This window comes from Drosophila novamexicana, unplaced genomic scaffold, assembly GCF_003285875.2.
Source record: "Drosophila novamexicana strain 15010-1031.04,08,12 unplaced genomic scaffold, DnovRS2.1 tig00000689-arrow-pilon, whole genome shotgun sequence".
In the NCBI taxonomy this organism is placed as follows: domain Eukaryota; kingdom Metazoa; phylum Arthropoda; class Insecta; order Diptera; family Drosophilidae; genus Drosophila; species Drosophila novamexicana.
Window position 1 is genome coordinate 1,575,198 of NW_020824818.1, and position 18,580 is coordinate 1,593,777.

The following is an 18,580-nucleotide window of genomic DNA, read 5'->3' on the forward strand; positions in this document are numbered from 1 at the left end:
GAGATAGAGAGAGGGAGAGTTGTATGCAAAAAGAGATAGATGGGCCATTTCTTATGCTTTTCTAACTTGGCAGCTAGCTTGGGTAGCTTGTCATGTAACACGTAACGACATTTCAAATTAACGAAGCATGAGATTTGATTATATAAACTGTGACAACCAACAATGACGACAATATGTTGAGTCAACTACAACAACAACAACAACGCACACGCACATCACTTCAGAGCTCTTCTCACCACGCTGAAAATTCTCATCATGCTCCTTTATTATTGTTGTGCGGTTGTCAACGCCGTCATCCTCATCAACGTTGTCTGTGTTGTCCTCTTGGGCTTGGACCATTTCCCGTGCTCTCGGCTGTTGTTGTTCTTGTTCTTGTTATATTCTCTAGTGCCTGGTTGTCTGTTTATTATTATTGTGATTATAAACATCATGACAACGGCCGAGTTGTGTTAGGTGTTGAACGCTTATGTGCAAAGCAGCGAGATGTGGGGCTAAGAAGCCAAACACTGCCAGAGACCTAGAATTACGGCTACCCTTCATAATTCTTCAAAGAGCTAAACAAGGCTTCATAAATAATGCAGAGAATTTTCGAATGGATTATTACACACTTCTTATCTAAAATAACATTCAAGCTTAAATACAAAAACAATATAGCTATCTATTTATAAGATAGAAAATGTTGTTCTTAGTTTTTAAAAACAATCGATTTACGTTTAAAAATTCAAAAGCCAGTAAAATATGTCAATTCAATTCGTAAATAAATAGGTGGAATTCGAGTATTCTCAATGTGCAAAATGTTTCGAATAATATCGAAAATATGTTTAATTATATTTTTTCGATATTTGTCGAACAATTTTTTCTAGCGGTAAGATTTACAAAGCAGCAAATAAATATATGTCAACTCGAAAAAAATTAAATGTAATAAAAGAGGTTTGAAATTAGAAGAATAAATAGAGATTAGAGATTATAGAATAATTTAATTTATTCACAGGGCAGCCTTCAATATTTCTTTAATTTTAAACTTAAGCATACTGAACTCTATCTAGAAGTAAGATTTTAGCTAAACAAAATAAAAACAAAAGCTCTAAGTTCAGTCGTTCCGAAATCGTTCAGATAGCTAAAACAAATTAGCAATAATGATTTATCAGGCCCATTTATTGTATTATTTATATCATGTAATGTGCAATAAAAAAAATTCCAGAAATATCCTCATCAAATAATAAAAATATCATCAAATAATATAAATACTTAAAGCGTCATTTTGTTATATATAAAACGACATTTTTTATCAGTTAATCTCAACATATTTGAATTACAATAAGTAATCAATTATATTGCGTTCAGCTTTGACAAATTCTTGGCAGGCATATGAAAAATAATATTCATTCAATTACACTCATAATTGAAAATTATAAAAATGTAAACAAATATATATACATGTAAATATATTTTTAATCATCTTTTACACTATCAATTCCAATTTTAATTGTTACCTTAGAAGGCGCTTGAAGCAATTAATTAACGATTAAAAAATAAGAAACTTTTGTTAATTAGTTTATACTGAAACAAAAGCAAAAGATTACGTCTTAGTTATCAGATCAAGTGTGAATATGTATATATATGTATGTCTTGATGAGGCGTTATAAAATTCCTTAATGAAATGAGGTTCTTATTGGACGTGTTTTATGACGTTATATTTATTTTTTAATTAGAATATCAAAATAGGCATTTAAGAAAGTGGCACAAAAAACAAAAAATCACGCTTAAAATTAAAATCCGCTAAACAATACAAGAACAATAACAAAAGTGGCCAAAACAATGAACAAACAAAGAGCCAAAGTACTTGCCCCATAGAGCCATAAAAAAAGAGACGAAAAATAAGAATGCTTTTCGACCCAAAAGCAAAACAAATTTTCGGCATGTTGCCATAATTTAGGCAAAATGCGCAAATAACACACCAGGCTCATACACACACACACACACATACACATATATATCTTTATAGACAACAGGCTATTTTTCTTTTTGGGCTTGTGCATTGCCAAACTCTCTTTATAATAGTCTGCTGGAATTGGAAATAAAAGTATAGCACACAATATATTGACAATCGTTAGCCATTAAAATGCCAAAGCATTAGGCCCTTTCAGCATTTTTTATGACCCGGCCTAGGCATGCGGCAAGTTCAAGGTAACAAATTTTGCGAAAACAAAAACCGATATGTGATTGAACGAGCAGAAGTTATTTAATATATGTAGCGAGTGAGAGAGAAGAGTGAGAGAGAGAGAGAGAGAGAGAGAGAGAGAGAGAGAGAGAGAGAGAGAGAGAGAGAGAGAGAGAGAGAGGGAGAGAGAGGGTCAGCTGTGCTGTCGACCAATTACCAGGGCTGAAGCTGAATTTGATGTCACATAGCTAGACTTGTCATTTGTTTGTTGCCAAGGTAGCTGCTGCCATGGGCAAGTAATTGGCCCAAAGGTCGAATGTCGAGTGTTAAACGCGCCAGTTGACTGCGCCTTACACGGAGTTGAGCAATTTGCCAAGTTACGCTCTCTAAGCTTTGCCAACTAAATATATGTAGTATGTAGGCCATAAAAGCTCACACTTGCGAAATTTATTTAGTACCCGTAAAAAAAAAGAAGGTCATTTGTTTAGTTAGGTATAAAAATATACACAAATAAATTAGACTGCAAGACGCTAATTAAACAAAAACAGAAACAAACAGAAATATGCAACCATATTTATTTTAATATACACAACTTAGGCTCGACTCGAAAATATCCTGCACACAAATCAAACTCTTGAAGTAAAAATATCAAAAATACCAATGTCAAAAATTAGAGTAGGGTGTAGCCGACTGCACAATACGCTCACATTTAGCCTTTGAACAATTTAATGCTTTATCCGAAGAACATATACTTAATTTTGAGTATATCCAGCATAAAGTCCCTAAAAAGGCAATTATTACCTATGAAACAAATTATTTTATTTAAGCTTTAGCTGTCAGCGACCAATTAGAGTAAAAAATCTGCTGTTACCCAATATTTAAAGCTGTTGGAAACAACCAATTTGAATTCAGCAATTGCTTTAATTGGGTATTATTTTCAGTTTGATTAAAGCCTCTCGCTTCAGTCTCGCTACTAATGAGAAACGAAACTCGGCCGCATTATATTCGTAATCAGGCTCTTTTCCTCTTTCGCTCTCGGCCTGTGTCGGTTACTAAATTAATTGCATACAAATTATTTAATAGTAATAAACATAATAAAGAAGAGTATGTGCGCCAGTAACGATCCAGCAGATGGTAGTGGAGAGGGAATAGGGGAGAGGGGAACGGGTAAAGGGGCTCAGTGGCATCAGTAATGCCCCATGGTAACGGCAACAAAAATGCATAATGAGCATTAAAATGCTGCGGGAAAAACAGTATGCGGAAAATGAAAATGCAATGGCAGTGCCAGGGACGTGTCCCTGCTTCGATGTGTGTGCGGGTGTGTGTTCGAGTGCATTTGCTATATAGCTTGCATATAACAGGATTATACAGCACACGCATACATATCTGAATGGGTCTAACCAGCCAACGCAGGCTTGGCCGTTCATGTATTGCTGCTACTCACGTTCTATTTGCTTAACATTCTAAGCGAGTCCTTTTCATTAGTAAAGCGAACAAAAAATGAGCCCGGAAATTATAGTTTAACATGCCGAAATCTATATACACTTGCTACAATAACTATTATTAAATAATTTTAAGCTAGTTGCACGTTTTTCAAGAATATTATTCATGTGAGTATTCGTTAAGAGTCTTTTGAATATAAGGATAACAGTTTAGCAATTTTAAGGCTTTCTTTATATTACATATAATATAATTTGACAGTTTGCATATTTTGAAATAAACCTTTTTGTAGAAGATTCATTTAAGCAAGCAACATTTGTTTATATAATGATACTTGTCACACCAATCAACAAAGCCTGCATGCCATAATTGTGAGGTAACATAGCGCTCAAATATGGGCAAAGGGCGTTCGCTGGGAGCGTACTATACTAAAAAAAAAAAAGAATTGGCGCATATCAAATTGGAAATAAAAAGCATAGAGTGCAGGCATAGAGGCACATGAAATAAAATGCAATTGCACTTTGCACAAAAGTTCAACGCATTCAGTGCTGGTCCGATGCCACCCGTAAGCCCCACTTTAACACACCCCTTCAAAACCTAGAATTCAGTACACAGACCTTATACGGGAATCCGGACTATTCGTAAAACTGGAAATCAAAGCGCAAACGGCAACGGCAACGGCAATGGCAAACTCACAACTCAATGGCGGAAGTTTGCATTTTCGCAACGAATTCATAATCATGTTGAATCGTACTGGCTAAAATTCCCCAGCTCGCCACCAACCCCCCTTCGTAGCTTCCTCTTTCGCGCACACATCCACAGATACACAGATACAGATACAGATACAGGCTATGCCATTTGCCATGTTAGCTAAAGCACAGTTTATCCTTTTTGATTTGCAGCCTGTGTGACTGGCAGCGGTGGGTGGCGAGCGGTGGGTGGCGGCGGGTCGCGGTTGGCGGGTTGGATTGCATGTTTTGGCCGCTGCTGTTGCACTTCACTCTTCAGCGACTGAGTAGTAAATATTATTTCGTTTCAATTCAAATAAAAAAATTCACAAACACACATACACACACAGATACTCCCTAACACACACACATACAAATAGCTAAACATAGGAACAGGCACGTATGCTGAAGCGTAGCTTGTGTTTGCATTTGTTAGAGGGAGGCGAAAAGCTCCCGAGCAAGCCCGATAAGGAAATACCCTCTATCGAGCTCTGAGCGGGAAATTCCGTTTACTCCGCACCGAACAATCTCAGGCGAAATCGGGCTCCTCTTTCCCTTTACTAAATAATAAATTCTTCAACAACTTTTCTGTTTATTATCTGACGTATATGTAATATTCCGGAAACTAAAATGGCGTTCAAAGGTATGCATATAAAAAACATTAAAGTTATATGTAGACATATATAGACGATTTTGGGTAGAAAAAATAAATAAAATAAAATAAATCGACTTAGTTGGAAACAATTCTTGTGTATGCAAAGAAAGAACTTAAGTCCTTAGCTCACATACGAGAGCCTTATTTCCAAAGTGCAAGTTTATATACTTAGTTTCCGAGCTCTTATAATCAACTCAACGCTCGCAATGATCTGCTTCTAGCTGTTACCTACATTTACAATAGTCCACTATACCCTTTTACGATTTTACAGGGTATAATATAGGAATATAAAACTGAGTAAAACCAGCTCAGACAAATAAAAAAAAAATGGAGAAAAAACTTGAAATAGCCATCCGCCAGTCGTTGATATTTCAAATGAGCGGAAATTACACGTTGCAAAAATATGAATTATTAAATTTTCGCTATGAAACTGGCAATAATAAAAGAACTAACAGCCAAAGGGACGCGTACGAGGTTAGCATTTTGCCAGCTCTCAATTTTATACCCTACACACATTAAAAAAGATATTATGCGATGAGAAAACATTTTGTGTCCCTCTGATGCATAGAGTTTTATTTCTAAAAGCTCGACTTTATTTTTAATATTCTATATATGATCGAAAAGGACAACACAACCTTGTGCTATTAAGTGCTTTCACAAATTGGGACTATTGAAAGATTTATAATTTTTTTAAGGGTATTTGAAAGTCCTTTATATTCCAATTTCTTTCCCTGTATGTGAGCGCGAGTGCCTGTGTGCGTTTGTCGATTTTCGTGCCGTTGCAAAACTTTGAAATCTTTATTATTAACCAACACTGGCGCTGGCTTATGGGCTTACATGCCTCTTATGCGAGCGTTACTTATGCATGCTAGGCAAAGTTTAAATGTATGGCAATAAGGGCTAGCCTGTAGGATTTAAATAAAAGAAGTTTATAACTAATCTCGTAATGCAAAAAATATATGTACAATTTCAATGAAAAAGTGAAGACCAACCAAATATATTTTGCAACTGGAATTAAGTTATGTTATACTTTTTCTTTTTTTTCGGATTTTTTAATTTGAATGATCCAGTGTTCAACAAGGGAACTATATTCAAATACTTAAACTGACTTTTATAAATATTATGTTACTTATTAACCTTTCAAGTTGAAAGCTTGAAAGGTTAGTGCAATTCGCGACAATCTATTTATATTTGGTAATTCAGTTACACATTAAATTTAAACTCATCATTCAAACTTAAATCAGCCAACTGCAAGAATATGTTCCCATATATACATATATATATATATATATATACAATTTTGTGAATTTCATAGCTGACACAAAAGGTATTTGGCGAATTTCACCTAGTTTCAAACATTTTTGCCAGTTGCAAAGAAATGTTAAATGGAAATGCCTTTCAGAAGGAAAACAGCGATATAAATATCTTCCAAATAACTCTGCAAAAACTCAACTTGAAAGTGTGTGTGTGTGTGTGTGTGTGTGTATGTTTTGGATAGGTTGAAATACGCGCTATCATATTTGCCACACAGACACATAACTGTTCGAGCACGTGTGTTAGTGTGTGTGCTATATCCTGTTACAGGAAATGACTGTCATGTTGTCATATTTTTCAGCATTTCGCACCAAAATGCATGCAAAGCTGACAAAGCTGAATAGAAAAAAAATGATATAGAATAATGTGCTGGAATTCAATGGGTTAAGCATTTGAAGGATGTTTTGTAATTCCAACGATAAATGGCGCTATTGAATGTCATAATCAAAAGGAATTTAGAAATGTTTTAAGCGTTATCGGCTTAAATCGGGGCTTTGGTAAAAATTGTTGACTTGATTTTCCTTTCGACAGGTGGGGCACAAAAATCGGTAAGTTTTGAATACCTAATGCTTAAACGTAATAAAGTTTAAAGTGTAAATAACTAACTATATGTTCTCATATATATACATACTATTTTAGTCACAAGCTATCTCAAAATTTATTTGAAAAATCAAGTTACAAGATAGCTAATCGTCCGATTAATTAGCTGGTGAGTAGCATGTCTTCAGTAATCTAGGAATTACCTTTATATAAAAAATTGAATAATGTTTCATTACGAATAATGAATATAATATTAAGACAAAAAAAGAAGTGAGGAAATCGAATTCTTGTCAATAAACAAAATTTCCTGCCTTATTTGTATTTAAGAGTTAAGCGAAGCAATTTTATACAAGCTCCAAATAATTCATAATTCCCATCGTATTTTCAATTTTATCATTTTTTATCCATTTTTTACAAAGTTGCCCTAAATATGTTTATATGTATATACATATCATTTACTTAAGTTGCTTTTGTTTCTTCAAATTATACCACGCCTTCAAGTGTGCAATTAGATTCTAAGGCTTATTATAATTGCTCATTAAATGCTTAGCAAACCCAAACGAAAATGTATCCCAACAAAATTTCCAATTATCCTTCGAGGTTGCTAAATTAACGCAAATTTCTGGCTAAAAAAACGAGCACGAAAGCCATTGGGAAAAGTCAAGAGAGCAAATGGCAAACGTTGTCTGACCTTTAAGCATATGAGAACGGGAAAAGATTCAGACTCTAGCAGTCGGTTTATCCAACCTGCATAATTTATGTGGGCGTGGCTGTTAAGGGAGGCGGCGCATACCAACAATTTTACATCATTAAATGCCAAATGCATCATTTAATTTGAAATTATAAAAGAAAACAGAAAACATAAAATCCCACTAATAGAGAGGGGCCACAAAGCACAATAGCGATTATTTATGTGGCCAAAAGAAAAAAAAAAAAAAAAAAGGGAAAGAGAGAAATAGACTGTGAGGCAAAAAGAGAAAGAGCAGCGCCTGACAAACTGGCAGTCGCCCGTGTTGTTCTTGATAATAAAACAAAGTTTTAACGTCGAGTCTCCAAACTCCAGCATCATATTTCTCGTATCTTGTCTCTGGCTGCATTTTTATGAAATACGAGTTCATTTTTATCCAAAGCCGTTGAGAATGGGCACGGAGCTCTGTGGAAAATGATGGCAACTCACCTGTAAAGAGAAAATGTAGCAGAAAACAAACATTAGAATAGGCAGTTAAGTATATTTGATTAAGGTTTTATGTCTGGGCCCATTGTCTGGCTAGCGAAAGGAGCCCAGGATGTGGCAATTAACGTTGTATAAATAATTGAAAACTGTTTGCATTCTTTATAGCCTTTCTCTGCTTTACCCATACAAGACTAGACTTAAATTGACTACGATTTGCCGTTCAGCTCTCGAACCAACTGATTTAAAGGCGTGCAAATTATGAAATAATTATTTTACAGGATCTTTATAATTACTGGATATGTTACCCACTTGAACTACGATAAAGTTACTGCTTGAGCAATTTATTGAAGGCCTTGGAAACTTGGCTGACTAAATGACAGTCTGCTTAAATGACTTAATAAGAAACGGACTAGCTTCTGAGTTAACTAAGCAACACACAGCCTAAACAGTATAAACTAACTAAAGCTACATTTTTACAATAGTTTCCTTTAAGAATAAGAAGAAATTTATCAAAATTTTAACTTCAAGAAAAATGTTTTTTTTTTTTTCGTTTTCCGAGATAGAATTCTGGATAAAAAAAAATAAGTTAAGCAAATGAAAACCGAAGTTTGAGTGTAAATACCACTAGACATTGCTCTGACAACCGTAAAGGACATGCACATACGTTTTATTCGAAATACTTTTTTTAAAGTCCATTCACAAATGCATCAGAGTCGGAGTCAAGAGCTTTACAACAGCCGACTTACTTTACTGAGCTGGCTAAAAACTATCTCATCATCAGTTGAATGTATATTATCTATGATCGCTTCTATAGAAGGACACGAACGAATATTTGCACTATAAGCATGTCATCTGCTATATGCCAACAAGGGTATTTCATATTCGGCATTCTCGCAACTCTTTTCTTTTGCCACTTTTTCTAGTTGCCAATTATCATGGGCAGGTTTTTTTGCACTCATGTATTTAATCTTTGTTGCCAAGGCTGGTAAAATCTATTTGTGTCACGTTGCCAAGTGTTGCACCATGCTCGAGCCACGTTTTCAACTGACACACACGCACACACTCTCGAGCGTGTGAAACAGTTTGGTTGTGCGAGCTGTTGCCAGTGGCACAGCACAGGAAGGAAAGGAAGTTACGCCCCTCGCACACATTGAATTATGAAAATTATAAACAAATTAGCCATACAGCTAGGATTATGTAGTGCGGCCTTGTTGTTGGAGTTGCATAAATTAGCGCCCCTCAAGTCGCAGAGTCTCAGCCAAACTCGCCCCTCACCCAATTGTAATCTGTGCTAAATCTGCTTGTAATATGTTTAAAATAATTGGAGCATTGGGTATTAACGGTAATAATAGCCCTTAGCTAACTATTTCGAGTCCGCCAAGTCGGTTGGCTGGTTAAGTGTCTTTAACTGCGGCCCTGGTCTGTGGATTAGCATAACAAATGCAAATTATGATAATGACATATCAAATTTACGCTTGTGTTAGCCCTGACATAATTCAGAAATTTTGCATAAAATGAATTCGGAATAATAAATAATACTATAGGATTTCAGAAGCATAGTACACTTTCTCTAATGCACTATACTTATTGTATTTAATGGAAAACGATAACAGAAAATAGTTGCCTACATTTAATTCCTTAATTCCACAAATATTAATTTTAAATCAAAAATTGGTTTCAATAAAAAATCCATTCGGACTTAGCCCATGTTTATATAAATCCCTTAATTCTCAAATTTATTCGTGGAATTTTATTAAATTATTATTTAATAACATAATAATTTAATAAAATTGTGCACAAAATGTAGACATCTTTAATCTCAGACTCAATATAGGATTGTTTTTTATTTTTATTCATATTTTCAAAAAAAGTAAAGGAAATCACCAAATAAATTACCAAAACCTTTATTTTCAAACTGTTAAGAGAATTATAAATTAAAAGAAACTTTAATTTGCGTTTTATAAATTTGTTTTTCAATTTAACTCAATTTCAATTTCAATTTAACTCATCTTTTTAAAGAGTGTTTTTTAACAATAAGTTGATCATTTTATCATTGCTAGTTTAAAATATTAAATAAAATCAGTATAACAATTAATTTATATAGCGCATTCAATTGTTAAAAGTATGAAGTTAAATCTACATTCGACTTTTTTGTTCACATATAACAAAAATGAATTAAAGTATAAATATGTTTTTGAGAAAACTAAGATCAGAATATGCTGCGCTTCACACACATTTTAACCAAATGTCATTTGCAGCCATTGAACACAGCGACCTGCCCACGCCGCAACGCCCACGTGACAGGTGCAATCACGTGCGTGTCTCGGCCAGCAGAGACCATTAAACCGAATGTTGCATCAACCTGGTAATTAAAGCCATGCGCGCCGCAAATGTCAGTTAGCTGCCAGCGGTAACAGCAGGTAACGGTACCAGAACCATAGAAACAGGACTAGGAACAAGGACGTGCCAGCGGTCGAAGGCTTTGCTGGCCCCAAACTCCCCGCTCAACTGGACTCAACTCAGGGTGACATGTGTTTGTGTGAGTGTGTGTGTGTGCGCGCTAGTTAACGCTGTTGTTGCCTGCCTCTGGGACCTGCAGCTGCTGATTGCGCTACGTGGCCATAACCGGACCACGGCACAAGCTGTGGCACGCATAAAATGGCGACGTCTTGCTGCATTTCATTTACTGCATCGGTTACGGCAACTGCAACTGCAACTGCAACGGCAACGGCAATAGCAATGGCCCTGGCAATGGCGATTTCAACTGCATTCCGCATTGTGCATTGTGAATTGTGCACGTGCATTGTGAATTGGGCATTGTGAATTGGGCATTGTGCATGTGCATTAGCGAGCACAACACAGGGCGACGCTCAAAGAACGCCGCCCGTTGGGTTCGCCCAACGTAACAGAGGGCTTTCCTGTGCGCACTCTGGGGCGAAAGGTGCATTTACTTGCGAAAAGTTAAAATTTTAAATAACATTTATTCTAAAAATTTAATATATTTTTTTAATACAGCCAATGAATAATATGTATAAGAAATATTTGTTTTAACTCGGAACGGTAACCAAGGGTGTTTAATATTCGGTGTGCCCAAATGACCGACTTTATATATATATAATTATATAAATATATATATATATATATATCAGTTCCATCAAGTCTTCTGATTTTTCTCATAGAACAACTGATCCAATATTGATTCGATTTTGCTTCTATGTAGGTAGCATTAAGTAACTAAGAAACACTTTAACTTGATAAATCATCTAAAATCCGTAATTAGAAATAAGTCGTGAACATGTACGGAACTAGATCAGAACTCGTTTCCCCAAGCGACTCGTTCGAGATGATTGTCAGAATTGTGTAACCTCTTTAATTGTCATGATATTGGCAATAAATAAGATTAGTAACTAAAATCTTACATTGGTGAGCCCCACGTTTAAACTGAAGAACTTGTCTTTTAACCGATCATTTCTATAAAAGCTTTATGAGATAGCAGTCCGATTTGGCCATTTACAACATATGACAACATCCGTATGATGTCGGAGATGTCGCTTGTATGTATTACACATTTCATGGCTTTATTAAAACACCCTAAATTAACAAAAAACAAGTAAGAGGTTCTTGTCGGGAGCTCCCGACTAGGGGATACCCTGAACCATCTTCTCCCAACAGCAAATGCATATATATTCTATTTTATAAGCTATATGTCAAGTTTGGTGACTATAGCTCTTATTATTTACCAAAATTGCTCTTATAGGTTCTGAGATCCTTGCGTTCATACATACGGACGGACGGACGGACGGACGGACGGACATGGCTAGATCGACTCGGCTATTGGTGCTGATTAAGAATATATACACTATATGGGGTCGGAGCTGCTTTCTTCTTATATTGTGTAAATTGAAATAATTGTACTTCACCTATCACTAATTAAGCGATATACTGTATTATATGCTTGATAAGAAATGAAAAATATATAATCAAGAGCTTAGCTTATTTGATTTACGCTCAAGTAAAAACAGTTTTGAACCATTTGCCTAGATCGGCGGATCGAACTATGAATTCCACGACATGTTCAGCAAAATTCAACATAAAATTCATTATGTTATTATTAATATTTGCACTAGTGCAAATGTGTTATGGCAGCGATAAGGCTGAAAGCTTGGTAAGTTTAGTTTTTGTTTTAATGGAAAGTTTATTAATAGCATTTTACAGAGCTGCGCAGCAATTAAGGAGTTGGATAGGCAGTGTGAGACCTATTGTTACCGCGTGGTAAAGCCGCTCCTACAAGGCGCATCAGACGCTTACTTAAAACAACAAGAATTTTCAAAATTACAGACACAAGTTCATGAAAAAGAGATCATAATCAAGAACATGCAAAAGGAGCAAGCCGTTCTGCAAGCTAAATTCGAAATTCAAAACCTCTTATTACTTTCACATAAAGATAATTTAGCCTCCAAAGATGTCCTAATCAAAGGCCTGAAAACTGAATTGAAAGAATTTCTATACACTAAAATCCAACGAGCTGCACAAATAACAGATTGTAAATCGACGACTACTATAAAGATCAAAGAACTGGAAGAGAAGCTAACAAAATGTAGCTTTGAGTCTAGAGTTTCCAGTTGTTTGGCCAATAAAACCGAAGTACAAGAGACTAAGGTTTACGATTTGAAAACCTTTCCAACGCCTTGCGATTCAGACTTGGCAGGACCGGGTTGGACCGTTGTCCAGAGGCGTAAGGATGGCAGCGAAAACTTTAATCGGAGCTGGGACGATTATCGTCTAGGCTTCGGCGATCCGCAAGGAGAATTCTTTTTGGGACTCGAAAAGCTGCACCTGCTTACAAAAGCCCAACCGCACGAACTCTTTATATATATGAAGATCTTTGAAAACGAAACAGCTTACGCTCGCTATGATAAGTTTCTTATAGGCAATGAAACTGAATCGTTTCAAATTAAGTCCTTGGGAAAATATACTGGGACTGCTGGCAATGCCCTGAGAGCTCATAATGGCATGAAGTTTACTACAATTAATCGCGATAATGATCTCTCTGAGTTAAATTGTGCTTCTGAATGGTCGTCCGGTTGGTGGTTCCGTAAATGTCTCATCGGGTAAGAATAAGCTTACACCTATTTAGTTTTACACATCACAAACAGTTCATTATTCATTTTGATTTCTTCGATTTTTCAAGTAATCTGAATGGTTTATATGGAGATACCTATAAAAATTCGGGTATCAAGTGGAATGTCTTTAAAGTTAAGAAAAAAGCTTTTTTTGTACAAATGATGATTCGACCAAAAACCACTTAAAATGTAATAAAAACAAAATTCTACAATCGAATAAACCGTTCAAAAAATAATGGGTAACAATAAAGAAATGACATATTCGTTAGCTCAATTGCAGTTCTTAATTTCGCTATTACGAGAAAGCAATAATGCATATTTTGATATATGTAAAGGAATAATTTATGTTAATTTAAATTTTGTAATGAGATTAAACTCTTAATAAAGTTTTGTCTAGTGCATATATAAAGTTATACCACTGTGCACTGGACAGCTGCTGTACTCAACTTCCGGTATGTGCGCATTGTACACATATACATATACACTGAGCAATCCGGCAACCTGCTCAACATGTTAATGTGCCAGGCGTCCAGCAATGAATCCCCCACAGCCGCTTGACTTCTATTAGTGGGCTGAGTGTGTGTTGTGGGCAGTTATGCAAGTGTGAGTTGAATACGGGAGAGTTCGGTTCCAATATTGCCGGTCAGTCCCACAGTCCGCACTCACACATACGCAGTTGCAGTAGCTGTTACGGATGCTGTTCCCTTCGCTTTTCTCAAAAGTTCATTTTGCATTCTTCGCTGTCAGCTGCTCTTTGTGCTCCGTTTTTTTTTTCTTCTGTTATTTTATTGTACTATATTTTTTTCTTTTGCTGCCATTTCTATTTGATTTTATTGCTTTTGTCTTGCTATATGTGTACATATATTCGTTCGAATGTGTTTTTTTTTTTCTGCTTGTTTTTTTATGACTTCTAGGGATTGAGTCCATTTCATTTTGCTATTCTCTGTGCCTGGCAGATGATTTGACTGGGGTATTAATAAAATATCGAATAAAGTCCATGGAAGATGATGGCTTTTTAGATATGTGTTTTTGCATTTAATTATATAATCAATTTAATGTGATGCATTATGTGATATTCGTATATTTTTATCATTTTATCATTTAATAAACAAATTTCATAATATATTATTTTTTAGATATTAAAGTGTTTTTGAGTGTAGCTCGATGAGCTTTACCCTTGAAAAAATAAAATACTATAAATAATAGAATTTTATCTTATCACATATACATTCACAGGGTAACCCTTAGTCGAAAATAGCTCAAAAATCTAGTTGAATTTGTATATTTTTTATAATTTCGAAGCGAACTTCCAGTACCAACCAGTTACACGTTGACAACAGCCACTGAATTGGGATTTCTTATCAGTTTAATGCGCTTCGAGAGACTAGATGTTATGTGTGTATATGGGTGTGTGTATATATGTTTGTAGTGTGTAAGAGTGTGTGTGTGTGTGTGTGCTGCTATCAGTAAAATAGAAGCCAGTCAGACGTTAAGAAATGTGAAATTTGTATCAAATTACCGAACCAAGCAAATATTGTCTATATAAATTTGAATGTCTGGTCTTTCGAGTTGCAAATAATAGTTTTAACAATGCCTTTCAATAATATGTCAAATATTTTTCAGAATAAAATTGACAACGGGGCTCATGGCATTGCATACATTTGTACATTTGTCTTTTAATAGAAAATGTATTTAATTAAGCTGAGTACTGAAAAGATTAAAGTCTTCTCAGATAATAAATGTCAGCTTATTATATTATTGTATTTAGATACAAACGTAATAAACGTCAGTTTATTATATGGTCGTATTTAGATACATATATTCTATTATTTACATTTTGAGATAAGGAAATGACTTTCACAAACTTTGAATTATAAAAAAGGCCGAAAATATTTCTTAAATTCCTAAATATATATAAACATAATTATTTTAGCAACAAAGACAAGCTTCTGCTTCAGAGGATATAGTAGGAAGAAAAATATATCTATTCTATTCATTTTCTTTGTTTTTAAAAATTCATTTCATCGCAATATCGAATAAAATCTACTTGAATTTTTTTTACTATTACCAATCGAAAATTAAATATACCAATTCGAAACATATTTATTTTAGGTTATGTAAAGCTGATTCCTGTGCAAAACATTACGTAAATTGTTTATTGATCAGAAATACTTTCCAATTACAAGTAATTTTCCAGTAAACAAACAACGCTTTCAGTTCTCAAGAATTCCAGGGAAAAAACAAGCACATTATCGTATTTAGCATTCGCATCAGCTTGCAAACTTGACATTTGAACTGCAGTTCCAATTAAAACGAAGAAAACAAAATAAACAAAACACATGTCAAAGGCCCTAATTAATCGAGTTCATTGCCTGACCAGCAAAAAAAAAAAGCTTGTCAAGCAAAAGTAAAAAAAAAATAAAGGAAAAGAAAAGAAAAAGTTTTACAAAAATCAAAAGGCGCAAATAAAGCATCAAGACCGAATGAAGTTGACGCTGATGACCTTCTCTTAAGGTTCAGTGCCGGCAGCGATTTATGCAACCCGGCAGGGTGTCAGAGAGAGCCCTGCAAAAGGCACAAGCCTCGTAACTGACACCCTGTGAAACCCAACAGCGCCCCAAGCCGCCCACCCGTGCCTCGTTCCAGCCGCTACCCAGTGCGCCTGCCAGTCATGCAAATGACAGGTAATTGACCTCATAAGGCACACAGCGCGAGCGGGAGAGAAAGAGAGGGTGCGAGGGAGTGGCAGCTAAGTGTGCGATAGATGCAACAATTTTTACTTTCCATGTGTTATTTGATGTATGTGCAAGTTGGGTACGCTCCCCTTCCCATTCCCGTCTCCACTCTTAAATGTGAGTTGTGTGTTGTTCTTTGTACATTTTACTTTATACATATTTTTTTTACACCCTACCAGAGGGTAAAGTAAAGTCCACAATAAAAAAAATGAATATAGAATGTTAACTAATTTCCCAGTCGAGTTACATAATTATCATATGACACCGATTACAATTCTTGTGGTAGTTATTGCACACGTCAATATCGGCAAAGTCGGACTATTATGTGACAATGTTACAATAACTAGGACTATAACTATTATATAAAATAATTCTAAGATAGTTAAGTGTAATTCACTCAGAGCCAAGGGCTAAGGAAACCTCATAATAAGTGGAACATTGAAAATTAATATGAAAAATTATTTGCTTTTTATATTTTGAAAAAAAAAAAAGAAACTAAACAGTTATACATTAAATCGAACTACTTTCTATATATGATTGTTGCAAAAAACTACGATACATACAAATTGGACACAATTTAAAACGTTTTTTTTTTTTTAAGAAATTTTATCTTATACAAATGCTTTCTGCCTGAGAGGGCATTTAATTGTCGGCATGTCCACAACAGCTAGGTGATATTTGTTACTTTCATTTTTTCTCGTTTTTTGTTTTCGCCCATTTAAGTATAATTTTGTAATTTTTTTTTAGACATTTGTCACGTTGCTTTGTACGTGAAATTCTAAAATGTTAATGTGCCAGACGAGCGGCAACTTATTCTGGTTCCGCTGGGTCGCTTTAAGTGCGTTCTTATATCTGAAGCAGGCCTTAATGTGTAGCCCACATTGGGAAATGTGTTGTGTGTGGGAGTTTGTGGGAGTGTGTTTGTATGTGTGTGGGTGTGTGTTCGAGTGCGTTTGTGCCTACAACTTCTGGTTACATTTTCCATATGTGCGTTTTCTTTCGGTGTGGGTAAACGAGCAATTGCGATTAATTGCATTTGATAAAATGCCATTAAAAATTTTATAACAGAAAGTTGCAACTTGTTGTCTTCCAACAAATCTCCCAATTCGGATCCCTTCCACTTAAGTGTAATTTTTTCTTTTTTTTTTCTAATTTGCACAAAAGTATAAAAAAAAACGACATCAAGTTACGTGGGCAACTTTAAAGAATACTCAAGTTTTTTAATGTGAGCTAAGTTTGAAAGCAAATTTCAAAATTACCGTTCATTTGATCTTGATCTTGTTGTAAAACAATTCACATTAAAACAAGTAAGAGGTTCTAGTCGGGAGCTCCCGACTAGGGGATACCCTGAACCCTCTTCTTCCAACATCAAATGCATATATATATTCTATTTTAGAAGCTATATGTCAAGTTTGGTGACTCTAGCTCTTATTATTTACCGAAATTGCCTAAAAAACAGGACATTGATATCGATTTTTATCGATTGCTTGGAAACGGAGTAAGTTATCGATTATCGGAAACAAACGCGATCTGCGCGGGAGCTAGGAGCACCTACATCTAAAATTTCAAGTCTCTAGTTCTTATAGGTTCTGAGATCCTTGCGTTCATACATACGGACGGACGGACGGACGGACAGACAGACGGACATGGCTAGATCGACTCAGCTATTGATGCTGATCAAGAATATATATACTTTATGGGGTCGGAGAAGCTTCCTTCTACCTGTTGCACAAATACAATATACCCTTACACCCATTTTTAATGGGTTCAGGGTATAAAAATCTGTTTTTTGAACAGCGTCTGTCAAGCGGAGTTTCCGCCTAATTGGGGCTTGTGGAGTAAAACTTAAAAATAAAGAAATGGCTAGACAGAAAATATCTGAGCCAGAAGGGTGGAGCATCCGTTGGGAGAGTTAACACTGTGTGTACATATCCATGAGTGTGTGTAATTCGAAAATTTCGCAACATTTCCGATTCATTTGACATTCAACAAATGTTCCAAGAAATTGTGATATATTTCAACAGCTTAAAGAAGAAGAGGGAACATGCAAACTAAATCCAATCGCCATGAATTTATGAATTTTATGCGTGCTTATCAGCAAAACATGCCGCTGGGCCCAGTCCGAGTAACAACAAGAGCTAGCATAACAATGCCAACAACAATGGGAATAATCGCAGCTTCAACAACAAATGTGCGTGATAGAACGCGTAGGCAATTCGAGTCCAAGCTCAGAGAAGGAGGGAGAAAGCGTGAGTAAGAGCGTGAGTGGGAGCATGAGTTAGAGTGAGCGCGATAGTGGGAGCTATAGCAAGAGCCTGAGCGGGAGTGAGAGCGTAAATTAGAGAGCGAGCGTTAGCCCGAGGTACGAGCGAGCACACAAACGCAAGCGTGTGTTTTTGTGATGTGAAGCTCAGAAGCGAACAAGAGCAAACGAGGCGTGAAAATCGCAAACAAATCGTAAAAAGCGCAACAAGAAGAAACGAGACAACGGGCAAAGTAGTGTAGAACACAAACATGCACACATATGCATAGACATATACAAATGTATATGCAAATCAAGCGAAACAATAGCGTACGCTGAGGAACGGATTAAGAGAGAGGCGGGAGACAAATGATTCATGGTCGTGTTTATCAACAAACACGTTTCATGAGTTGCCTCAGCTGCGCTCAGCTGCCAAAAGGAAGCCAAATGCTGGCCATGCGACGGCAC

General features: G+C 35.7%; 2 protein-coding genes across 4 annotated transcripts in view; one reads left to right on the forward strand and one right to left on the reverse strand.

The window, feature by feature from the left end:
- Positions 1-18,580, reverse strand: part of LOC115762987 (disintegrin and metalloproteinase domain-containing protein 10) — a 146,295-nt gene that overhangs the window by 84,853 nt on the left and 42,862 nt on the right. The window lies entirely within an intron of this gene.
- LOC115762998 (fibrinogen C domain-containing protein 1-like) lies at positions 12,071-13,403 on the forward strand. Its single transcript, XM_030705385.1, has 3 exons — positions 12,071-12,177; positions 12,228-13,123; positions 13,204-13,403. Exons 1-3 carry the CDS (start codon positions 12,115-12,117, stop codon positions 13,319-13,321), a joined length of 1,077 nt encoding a protein of 358 aa, XP_030561245.1. The 5' UTR covers positions 12,071-12,114; the 3' UTR covers positions 13,322-13,403.

What these genes read in the sequence shown, in the direction of transcription:
- LOC115762998 (XM_030705385.1), top strand. Translation starts at nt 12,115, where the DNA reads ATGTTATTATTAATATTTGCACTAGTGCAAATGTGTTATGGCAGCGAT. An exon ending in GCGATAAGGCTGAAAGCTTG is followed by an intron (nt 12,178 to 12,227) that starts GTAAGTTTAGTT and finishes AGCATTTTACAG; the next exon opens with AGCTGCGCAGCAATTAAGGA. An exon ending in TTCCGTAAATGTCTCATCGG is followed by an intron (nt 13,124 to 13,203) that starts GTAAGAATAAGC and finishes CGATTTTTCAAG; the next exon opens with TAATCTGAATGGTTTATATG.